Source organism: Mus pahari, chromosome 18, assembly GCF_900095145.1.
Source record: "Mus pahari chromosome 18, PAHARI_EIJ_v1.1, whole genome shotgun sequence".
Classification (NCBI taxonomy): domain Eukaryota; kingdom Metazoa; phylum Chordata; class Mammalia; order Rodentia; family Muridae; genus Mus; species Mus pahari.
In genome coordinates, this window is record NC_034607.1 from 4849207 (window position 1) to 4861033 (window position 11827).

Consider the following 11827-nt stretch of genomic DNA (forward strand, 5'->3'; position numbering starts at 1 on the left):
TTTCATGCTGTCTCTGTGCTCAAAAATATTGTGGAAACATTGGACTAACTTAAATATACTTCTAATATTTATTTTCTCTTTTTGTCTAGTAATATTTTTCTCACCCTTATTATGAGAAACATTCAAATTTATTGATACCGTGAAGAAATACTGGCATGAATGCCTTTGTGCATTTTTGACGTTTGTAAGAATTGGGCCATCTGCTCTCTCTTCCATAAATACAAGATATATATCCTCAGAGTGAGAAATTCATCCACACAACCATGGTGTCATTAAAAAAATTAACATGGGCCGGTGTGATGTCTCGTCAGATAAAAGCAACTGCTGCCAAGCCTGAGTTCTAATTGTCCCCGGGACCAACATGGTTGAAGGCAAGAACTCACTCCACAAAGTTGTCCTTTGATTTCTAAGGATACAAGCACCCCCCCACACACACACACATACACAAATACACACACACATACACAAATATACATGCACTCACATACACAAGCACATACACACATGCACACACATTCACATGCACACACATATGCACACATACAGACAATAATAATAAAAACTACATAATTTAAAGAACTTTAGCAATCTATTTATTAGTGAGTTTATTGTCAATATTCAAAATACCCAGTTTCCCAATAATGTCCCTTTATAATTCTGTTCCATCAGGGTCCAGCTCATATTGGCAACCAGAAACATTTACATTGTATATATGTGACTTTCCCTGATTTTTTTTTTCCCTCAAGACACATTTCATGTAGCTCAGGCTGGCCTCCGAGCTGCTATGCAAGCAGAGGCTGGTCTTGAACTCCTGATTCTCCCATCTCTGGATAACAGGTGCTGAGATCACAGGCATGTGCCACCATGTCTGGTTGTCCTTTGGGTTTCTGGTAGACTGCATCTCCTGGAAGACACATAGCTTTGACTTGCTGATAGATCAGTCACCTGCACTCTGTTGGTTCCCCTTGGGTGAGTGGAGGGGACCTGGAGAAGCTTGCAAAGTGGAGGTCCAAATAGCAGGATGTGATAGAGCCAAGGTGGAATAAATAAACGGTTTAAAGTGCTCCCTTCTATCAGTGGGAGATATGTAGTCATGGTAATAAATAAATAAATAAATAAATAATACTGGCTCTATTTTTCCTCCCTCATGCGGGTTTTTTTTCTCTCAGCCCTCTTTTAAAGCCTGTCATAGGCCCATGGAGGCATCACCACAGTTCCCTGTGCTGTGCACACCCCAGCTCAAGAGCCTTATCTGAGTCCCCACACGCCCCTGACCACTAGCCTTGTACTGGCTGATACCTCCAATCTCCCTGGAGACAGGTGGCTATGTTTAAGAGCTGGGGTGGCAGCAGTCTGCTGTGAGTCAGGCTCCTCCCTGCCCCTGAAGGAAAGATCTTTTCCAACAGTGGTCTGCTGAGAGACTGTGAGCAGCTTTGGGTGGACAGAAAGGCGCAGCGGGCTACAGGCCATGGGAACTGGTCCAGAGAGTTAACTATGGTGCTTTGAGACCCTGGGCCTTCCTCCTCTATTTCTTCACCTATGTTGTTGGCAGGAGTATGTCTGCTCCTGGGAGAACAGGACAAGGGGCTCTGGTACCAGAGATGTAACTGAGCCCCTTGTCCTAGTGTGTGTGACTATGTTGGTGTTCAGGCCTGATGTGGGTGTGGAGGGTGAGCAGAGACGGTGACTTTTAGGGTCAGAAGGCCTGGTAGGATTGACATGGCCTCAGCTCCTTCTGTGACTAGCCTGGCAGATGAGGTCAACTGCCCCATCTGCCAAGGCACCCTGAGGGAGCCAGTCACCATTGACTGTGGCCACAACTTCTGTCGTGGCTGCCTCACTCGCTACTGCGAGATCCCAGGTCCAGAATCGGAGGAGTCCCTCAGCTGCCCGCTCTGCAAAGAGCCCTTCCGCCCAGGGAGCTTCCGGCCCAACTGGCAGCTGGCCAATGTGGTGGAGAACATCGAGCGCCTTCAACTGGCGTCCACGCGAGGCCTGGAGGTGGAGGATGCCTGTCCAGAACACGGGGAGAAAATCTATTTCTTCTGCGAGGAGGATGAGGCACAGTTGTGTGTGGTATGCCGCGAGACCGGACAGCATGGGGCTCACACTGTGCGCTTCCTGGAGGACGCAGCAGGTCCCTACAGGGTAGGAGAGGATTCCTACAGGGTAGGAAGGGGCTCTGGGGCACCCTTGGGGAGCTGGATTGGACTAAGGGAAGTAGAAAGGTGGTGTGCAGCCAGGCCTGGTGGTGCAGGCCTTTAATCCCAGCACTTGGGAGGCAGAGGCAGGCGGATTTTTGAGTTTGAGGCAACCCTGGTCTACAAAGTGAGTTCCAGGACAGCCAGGGCTATACAGAGAAACCCTGTCTTGAAAAACCAAAAACCAAAAAAAAAAAAAGAAAGAAAGAAAGAAAGAAAGAAAGAAAGAAAGAAAGAAAGAAAGAAAGAAAGAAAGGTGGTGTGGATTCTGCACTGGAAGGAGTATCCTGACTCCAAAATTTTTTCACCTTATTTGATCACCCAGGCACATACTGAAACACAGAGAAGCACGAGGTTATAATTAAGAGTTCTGTGTTGTTTCCTTGTGGACCATAGTAAATCCTTTCTGAATGAATGAACCATCAAACGTGTGTGTGTCCTGTATCAGTTAAGTGTGCTTGAAGTTTATATTTTAGGGAATGACAGTGCTTGTTTTTTTTTTTTTTTTTTAAAGATTTATTTATTTATATAAGTACACTGTAGCTGTCTTCAGACACTCCGGAAGGGGGAGTCTGATCTTCTTACGGGGTGGTTGTGAGCCACCATGTGGTTGCTGGGATTTGAACTCAGGACCTTCAGGAAGAGCAGTCGGGTGCTCTTACCCGCTGAGCCATCTCACCAGCCCGACAGTGCTTGTTTATTTACAAGAGTGAACGCCTTATTTGTGGAGGGATGGTCTGAGTGTGTTCTGTTTGAAGCATGTAACTGAATGTTCCTGTTGTGAATGAGCTGATTGGGTGAATATTTGTGGCATATACTTTTATTTTTCATTAAGTGAGTACATTGCTGGTTTTAGTTGCTTTTATACCATATTTTGTTATGAGCGGGTATTTGTATGTATGATGTAGCAATTTATTAGTGATCTTTTGATAGTGAGACTAACTTACCTCAGACTAATTATATAGCCTAGGATGACCTTGAATTTCTGATTCTTCTACCCCCTGGATGCTGGATGGTTCATTCATTCAGAAAGGCATGTGCTGCCACACTCGTTTGATGCATGGTTAGGAGTCTAGGGCTTCTTGCTTGCTAAGCAAGCACTCTAATAACTGGGCTACATCCCCAGCTTGTCCGTATGTATCTCTAAACAAACACACATAGATATTTATGTGTTTGCCTGTTCCTAACTCTGTTCTAGAACAATTTATAAAACTATGCATCAATTATTTTTGCATCTAAATTTCTTCTCACCTTGTGTATCATTTCTAGACTATTGATTCTAGTAAAAAGGGGAGATGTTGTTTGCATGTATTTCTTCTGGGTGACATCATTTCAGTTTCAGCTAATAACATGTGGAGCTCAGATCATAGGTAATACTTGACAGATGCAAAAGTAGGTAGCTGTTTAACCCAGAGAAGGTCTCAAAGGAGAAGCAAAGTCATGACCTTTGATGGTACATGAGAATGGGGGAAACCCTGGTCAAAACCTCTAGGACACAAAGAAAGAGTAATAAGACTCAAGGCCAGGTCTGCTGGTGCTTACCTATGATCCTACTGTCTGGAAAACTGAGGCAAGAAGATCCTGAGTTTGAGGTAAGCCTGGACTACATGAGATCCAGCCTCAAAATCAGAACAAGAATGAAGACCCTGAATCTCTCAAGGTGCTGGGATTCACCTCATCCCCAGGGCACTTTGCTGCCACACATAGAAGGGAGTGACATCCATTTACAGTTACTTTTTGCATCTTAATATTTCATGTTCCTTCTACCCAGGAACAAATACAGAAGTGTCTCGCGTGTCTAAGGAAAGAGAGAGAAGAGATTCAAGAAACCCAATCAAGAGAAAACAAAAGAATGCAGGTGCTCCTGGTATGTCTCCACTCTCCCCAGGCCCAGCTCCTTCCTCCAGAGTCTAAGGCCCACAGAGCAGAGACTTGAAGGTCTCTGAATCTGAATCCTGTCTTTGATATTATTTCTTCCATCAATTCTCTTAACTTTGACTTACTCACCTGTAAAATGGAGATTAAAGTTCATTTCCTTATCAAATCGGTGCAGGAATTAGTGTGATCCTGCCTCTAACAGCCTGGTGGTATGTACAGTGTGCAGGGCAAGAGGCCAGGCATCTCTGAGGTCTTCTCTGAGCCCCTTTTGGAAGGCACAGTGGTGATAGGGAGGCAAAGCTGGGCTGTGTCGCTCCCAGAAATAGAGTGACAAGCAGAAAGAACACAGCTCCGCATCCTTATGGGGGCTGAGGAGCAGGCAGGAGTGGGGTGGGGGGGCTCTGATTTTACCACCTAACCTTGGGAGGTGTGGGTATAGATCAAGAGGGAAGTGGGAATTTATAGGGAAAGGGAAGAAAGGAAGGATGAGATGCCACAGGAAGAGGAGGAAAAGATGGGAGGAGATCTCGATGTGGGGAGAGTAAAAATGTTCTCCTTGGCTCTCATCTTCCCTTCTCAGACTCAGGTGGCCACCAAGAGGCAACAGGTGATTTCACAGTTTGCACATCTGAGCCAGTTCCTGCAGCAACAGCAGACTTCCCTCTTAGCACAGCTGGAGGGGTTAGACAGGGACATCTTGAAGCAGCAGGAAGAGTTTGACTCCCTGGCCACTGGGGAGATCTGCCGGTTCAGCACCCTGATTGAGGAGCTGGAGGAAAAGAACAAGCGGCCAGCCAGGGGGCTCCTGACGGTGAGACCTGGCCTCTAGGGTCTCTGGAATCATTGCTTGATTGGTACCTCCTTTACATACACATTTAGGCACTGCAGATGGAGGTGGGACATAGGGACAGGGGGTTGGATTCTAATCTGTGCTTCCCCAAGAGCTGCCTGGTCACTGTGCCCTCAAGTCTTGGTCTCTCCTTCCTGCCCTCCATAGAATGGAGAGGAAATGAGGATATGACAGTAAAAGGAGGTGGAAGTTGCTCCTGAGAAGTGTCACACACTGTGCAAACAACTGCCAGGTGCTGCCTCCAAAGCAAAACTTTCATAACGTGAACATCCCCCTCCATTGGCCAGGAAGTTCTCCCTAGACTGTATTACTTCCTTGAACTGAAGGAGAGTTATTGGGGTTCCGGGAGCATGATTTAGGGAGATGCACTGGGTACTGGGAAATAAGAAACCTTGGTGTAGAACTTGCTCACTTTTGCCTGTAGCTGAGAGAAGTAGGTCGTATCATCAACCCTGTCCATGAAACAAAGATCTGGGTTCTGGTCCTAATGTCCAAGGCTGGGAATACGGTGGTATTTTGGGTTTTATGGTCATAACAAAAGTGGGAGAGAAAAACGAGAGCCTAATTCATTCTCTCTCTCTCTCTCTCTCTCTCTCTCTCTCTCTCTCTCTCTCTCTCTCTCTGTATGTGTGTGTGTGTGTGTGTGTGTCTGTTCATCCCTCCATCTCTCCCTCCCCCTCTCACCTTTCCTTTCTTCCTTCCCCCTGCCAGGATATCAGAAGCACTCTAATAAGGTTAGTGATAAAGTATCTACTTCTTTCTTCCCCATAGACATTCATCCATACACCACCTACATAGTTATTGCTGTGCAAATTAAACCACATTCTCAGTTTAGGGTACAGTCATATATAAATGTACAAATGCTCAAATGTGTTCTCAGATAGTGCTGTAGATCTACCCACTTGTGCAGCAGTGGGGTCCGTCTGAGCAGGTCCAAGTTTCTATGTGGGAAGTTGCTCCTCCAGGCCTTGTTAGAAAAAGATGGCTGTCATTAAAAGACAGTAATTCTGGGGCAGGAGAGATGGCTCAGTAGTTAAGAGCACTTGTTGCTCTTGCAGAAGACCCAGGGCTCAGTTCCCAGAATCCATACAATAGCTCATACTAGTAGATCCTATACCCTATTCTGTTCTCCATGAACAACTGCATGTATATGATATATATATATATATATATATATATATATATATATATGCAGGTTAAATACCCATACACATAAAATTAAGTATCATTTAAAGATTTAATTTTTTAATTTAAGCATTTTTTTAGTTTTTAGTATTTTTAAAATTACTTAATTTAAAAAGTTAAATATTTTTTAAAGTTTATTTTTTTATTTTTTTATTTTAAAAAGACACTGCCATTTCTGTGCCCCTAGATGTGAAACCAGAAAGTGCCGGAAACCTGAGGCTATATCCCCAGAGCTGGGCCAAAGGATCCGGGACTTCCCCCAACAGGCCATCCCTCTGCGACGGGAGATGAAGACATTTCTGGGTAATGAGACCCCCAGCCTGGGATTAGGAATGGCCTCCTGCCTCCACTGCCAAATGGTGGCACTATGTATTTTAGCACATCTAATTTCCTTCAGTACCTTGATTTTCTTATTTGCCAAGTTCAGTAAAATCTAACTCTTGGAGTGATGAGACCTCAAAGAGATATAATAAAAATGAGGATTTGGGAGTTGGGGATCAACCTATTAAACATATTTGACCAGCTGTGACATAATGTAGTAGAAAAATAATGATTATCAACACCCATGACTCTACATCATCGAGGATTCTCAGAGGCAAGTGTGATTTGGTTTGTTTTTTTGTTAGTTTGCTTGATTTTTTGTTGTTGTTGTTGTTGTTTGGTTTGGTTTTTCGAGACAAGGTTTCTCTGTGTAGCCCTGACTGTCCTGGAACTCACTCTGTAGACCAGGCTGGCCTCGAACTCAGAAATCCGCCTGCCTCTGCCTCCCAAGTGCTAGGATTAAAGGCATATGCCAGCACCGCCCAGCGCGTTGTGTGTTTTGATGGTTAACTTTGTAAACTATAGTCGGTGGCAGTATCTGCCTCACCGTGGTTGTAAACTGTAGTCGGTGGCAGTGTCTGCCTCACCGTGGTTGTAAACTATAGTCGGTGGCAGTATCTGCCTCACTGTGGAAGCTGGTCCTTCCTTCTTCCTTCGCTTTCTGTCACTGGTTTTTTGCACTCCTGAAAGCTGAACTCGGGACTTAAACAAGTGCCCTACACTGACCTATGTGCCCAGCCAGCCTTTCCCCCTACTTCTTTTTATTGGAATGGCTGTCTAAACTGAGACACCCTTATAGGGACTGAGCTGCACTCCTTTCCCAGAAGAGGGAGTCATATGGCAGCCAGCCAGGAAAGTTTGAAATGTACGTTATGACTTTCTGCTCCCCACCAACGGTGAAGTCATGAACAATGTCACATATTTCTATATGTCACACCCACAAAAAAACATTCCCCTGGGAGGACATTTCTGGAAACCTACTTCCTGCAATGGGCTAGACAGTAGACAAAGTTTTACTCTAATCAAAGGCTGATTATTGACTGGCCTAAACATTATTTCCAAGTGAAAAAAAATGAACCTAATTATTCCCTAAGTACATGTGTGTGTTAAAGTAGAGAAGGCAAGGTATTCATAGACCCTGTCTGCTCAGAGGTGGGGTGGCAGGTTTCTCCCTGAGTTCTAGGCCAGGAGCACCAGTAACCCATGCGAGATACCTGCATATCTACAGCCCTGCCCCAGGGTGTCTGCATTTGAAATCACAGTAAGTGGTCTAAGATGTTTGGATGCAAGCAAACTTAGAAGCTCTGGTCTAGAGGATTCCACCTCCATTCTTCCCTCTGTTCCTTCTGTCCTCATCACTGATGTGTTCTGCAGTTTTCAGACCAATGAAATCTCATCTTGTCATTATTTCCTCCTCACAGAAAAACTCTGCTTTGAGTTGGACTATGAGCCAGGTAAGCAACCCTGCATTAGGATGGGGGAATTTTTAAAAGTCCTGAGTAAGGAGAAAAATATTTCTGAGTTCTGCAGAGTATGTTAAAATAATTATGTAAACAATCACACACATATTACATACATCCACATGACATGTAGCATACATACTTGTGTATATCAGCATATATACATACCCATATCGATAAATTCCACATTCAACCCCAGATAGAAAAACAGTAGTTTGTAGTGATATGGTAAGATTCTGCCCTTTTCGTTACTTCCTAAATAATATAGCATAGCAAATATTTTCACAGCATTTACATTGTATTATACAATGTAAGCAACCTAGAGACATACATGTTCCTTGTTTTATTTCACAGCTCATATCTCTTTAGACCCCCAGACTTCCCACCCCAAGCTCCTCCTCTCTGAAGACCACCGACGGGCTCGGTTCTCCTACAAATGGCAGAATTCACCAGATACCCCACAACGCTTTGATCGAGTCACCTGTGTCCTGGCCCAATGTGGCTTTACAGGGGGGAGACACACTTGGGTGGTGAATGTTGACTTGTCCCATGGAGGCAGTTGCACTGTAGGTGTGGTCAGAGAAGATGTACGACGGAAGGGAGAACTGAGGCTGAGACCAGAGGAGGGAATATGGGCATTGAGGCTGGCTTGGGGCTTTGTCTCAGCTCTGGGTTCCTTCCCCACAAGGCTGGCCCTGGAGGAGCAACCCCGGAAGGTGCAGGTGTCTCTTGACTATGAGGTAGGCTGGATAACCTTTGTCAATGCTGTCACTCAGGAACATATCTATACCTTCACTGCCTCCTTTACACAGAAGATCTTTCCCTTGTTTGGACTCTGGGGCAGAGGGTCCAGTTTTTCCCTGAGCTGTCAGGAAGGTGCAGTTTCCCTCCTCTGAGTACGAGACTGGCATCAAGCACCCTTGGGAGCAGACCCTTGGCTGGGTCACCAAGCACAAAAGTGAATTTTTTTAGACATTGGTTGGCATGTGTCAATAAGGGACAAAGTGGTAGGACCTTTAGTTTCTTCATTGCTCAAGCCTTTCCTCGGTGCCCATCAGATACTCGGGTATCTGGGACCTTGGCTGCTGCTGGCCGATCTCACCATTGTCAAGAATGGGCACAGACATAGATGTCCAAACAGTGCTGGATTTTAAGCCTAAAGACCTGGATTCCAGATGAATCCCTATAATCAACCAACTGCATGATTTCAAACAAAACTTTGCCTCTTTGTTTTGTTTTCTTCCAAAGATATTAGCTAGTTTATTCGTATCTTCAAGAAACACTTTGGAGGAGTGGATATGATAAAAATACACTATATACATTAAATTCCAGAAGGATAAATAAAAATATTATTTGAAAAGGAAGCATCTTCTTTGTTCTACCATCATAAGCCATGCCTCTGACATGGCTTCTCAACATATCTTCTCACAAGACTCTCAGGGACATTGTGGGCTCTCCCATGGGCTCTAGTTACCTCTGTGCCTGCTGACATCAGCCAGTAGGCTAAGCTGCTGAGCCTGCAGGAGGTAGATGTGTGGCCCCAGCACCAGGTGGAGGTGGATGAGCTGGGCAAAGTGTCTACCCACCCAAGTTAAGAATAGGCCCATCACATTTCAAGGAATGACCCAGGGAAACTCTATACCTTAGTCTTCACAAACCCATATGGTCCCTACAGGAAGGACTCCAAATATAAGAAGTTGGCACAAGTTTCTGGTGGCCATCGTGAAAGGCAATGACAGCAACAGCAGCAGGGTCCTCTTGGATTATGTGGGGTCTGGGCCTCCCAGTGGCACCAACCTCCATTGTTACGTCTGGCTATTGTACCAAATGGGACAAACCACTGAAGTGTGATAAACCCATTCTTACTAAGAAATCTGATGGTCACCATGGCAGGTTCAATGTGGTAGCCTTATCTAAGAAATACCACCTGGGAGAGCCCTGTTGGCTGGCGCGGGTTACCAAGCAGAATGGATGACTACATGCACAAGTTGTACTAGCATCTTTCTGGGAAGTAGCAGTGCTGTGGACCCCATATTGTCAAGTTGTACAAAGCATGCTATTTTTCTTCCTCGGGGGAAGGGCAAAGGGCTAGTATCATCGGCAAGTGGTTTAACCTGGAGACACTCTGAGTCCAGAACTAGGCACAGTGCATCTTCAGAGATACGTTTTTAAGATCCTGTCCCCACTGAAACCAGGATAAGCATGACCCAGTGGGGTTGCTTGGTATGTTAGTGCTGTCTATTCAGCATCAAACAAAAATAAAAGGCATTGAATGCAGTAAAAAGGAGGAGGGAGACTTTCAGAATCAAAAGTTCCTGGCAAGAAACAAAAGCAAAATGTCTGTCTTAGTAGTTACTTTTCGGTTGCAATAAGACACTAGACCAGGATAGCTTATAAAGTTTACTTGGGGCTTACAGTTTCAGAGGCTTAGAGTCTATAACCATCATGGTAGAGAGCCTGGAGCAGGCAGGCAGGCATGGTGTTGGAGCAATACCTGAGAGAATACATCTTGACCCACAAGCATGAGGTGGGAGGGGGGCTAACTGGCGTGAGCTCTTTGAAACCTCAAAACCCACCCTCAGTGACACACATCCTCGAACAAAGACATACCTCCTAATCCTTTCCAAACAGTCTCACCAGTTGGGACCCAAGCACATGTGAGCCTATGAGGGCCATTCCCATTGAAATCACCACATCGTCCTATTCTGCAATGGATTTGGATAAAAACTGGTAGCTCCTTGAGAAGACTGTGGGACTGCCAAGCTGGCTCTGTTAGGATCCACATACATCGGCATGACTCACTATTTATGCTGAATCATGGTCACCCATCAAACCTACCCAATAGAATGGAAAGGTTTTATTTTAACCTCTAAAGTGTGATCATGTTTAAATTAGGGAAATTATATGCTTTTATCGGTAACACAATGGCTAGCTAGTCGGTTGGGTAATACAATCGGTAGAACCTTTCGGTAAGAAAGAAACGTTCTCCGCTCCCCCCCCCCCCCGCCCCGCCCCGGGCTAGCTATGTACAAACTGTGGTAGCTCTTGGCAATCTGATACAGAAAACGAGCACTGGGAAGACAAAGAAGTAAACTGTGGTGGCTGCTGTGGGAGGAACTTGCTTGACCATAATGGCTGCTCAGAGGAGGGGCTGCTGCAGAGGAGGGACTTTCTCCAGGGTGTTCAATATTTCCTACAAAATATATATCTAAGAAATAATGGCATATACAAGTGTCTACATAATGCCAAAATATACTCACAGCCCCCAAGCCTCATGTTCCACTAAAATGGACTGTATTTTCCTGTTTCTTTGTACTGGTTTTACTTGAGTATTTAAAATGACTGTGAACCTCTAAAGTATATGTATATGAAGTTCTCTTTCTGCTTTAAAACTTCATGCCTCTTGTTGTCCTTACAGATAGTAGATCTCTGTGCAATCATTATCATCTCCCATTTTTGCTTTTTTATGTGTGTGCGCTTGGTGTATGTGTATACGTGATTATATGCGTGGCTACACATGTGCATATGGGGAAGGGGGGCTGAGGTCCATGTCAGATATCTCCCTCAATCACTCTCCACTAAGTGTCTCTTCCCAAACCTGGAGCTCACCCTTGCTGAACCTGGCACTCACAACCAGTTCTGGTTAGTCTCACTAACTAGTTGGTTTGTGTGTTCTCCTGACTTTTCCCTGCAAGTGCTGAGATTACAAGCAGCTGCTCAGCTTTTACTTATATTCTGGGGGTCCAAACTCCAGTCCTCATGCTTACCCAGCAAGCATCTTACTTATGAAGTCATCTCCCTAATCTTTAGTATGCCCTGATTAACATGAAGGAAACAGTCATGTGTAGTATAATATGTATGTACTGTCTGCAGGTCGAAGCAGGAAGACCAGGAATTCAAGGTCAGCCTCTGCTAAACAGTGAAACAGCCAA

At 44.9% G+C, this 11827-nt stretch overlaps 1 protein-coding gene and 1 pseudogene across 1 annotated transcript; both read left to right on the forward strand.

The window, feature by feature from the left end:
- Window positions 1–1415: 1415 nt before the first annotated feature.
- Trim10 (tripartite motif containing 10) lies at window positions 1416–9255 on the forward strand. Its single transcript, XM_021218083.1, has 7 exons — window positions 1416–2148; window positions 3973–4068; window positions 4660–4890; window positions 5641–5663; window positions 6302–6417; window positions 7857–7889; window positions 8250–9255. Exons 1-7 carry the CDS (start codon window positions 1720–1722, stop codon window positions 8789–8791), a joined length of 1470 nt encoding a protein of 489 aa, XP_021073742.1. The 5' UTR covers window positions 1416–1719; the 3' UTR covers window positions 8792–9255.
- Window positions 9009–9910, forward strand: LOC110336015 (annotated as a pseudogene).
- The last annotated feature ends 1917 nt before the right edge of the window (window positions 9911–11827 follow it).

What these genes read in the sequence shown, in the direction of transcription:
- Trim10 (XM_021218083.1), top strand. Translation starts at nt 1,720, where the DNA reads ATGGCCTCAGCTCCTTCTGTGACTAGCCTGGCAGATGAGGTCAACTGC. An exon ending in ACGCAGCAGGTCCCTACAGG is followed by an intron (nt 2,149 to 3,972) that starts GTAGGAGAGGAT and finishes CCTTCTACCCAG; the next exon opens with GAACAAATACAGAAGTGTCT. An exon ending in GGAGATGAAGACATTTCTGG is followed by an intron (nt 6,418 to 7,856) that starts GTAATGAGACCC and finishes TCCTCCTCACAG; the next exon opens with AAAAACTCTGCTTTGAGTTG.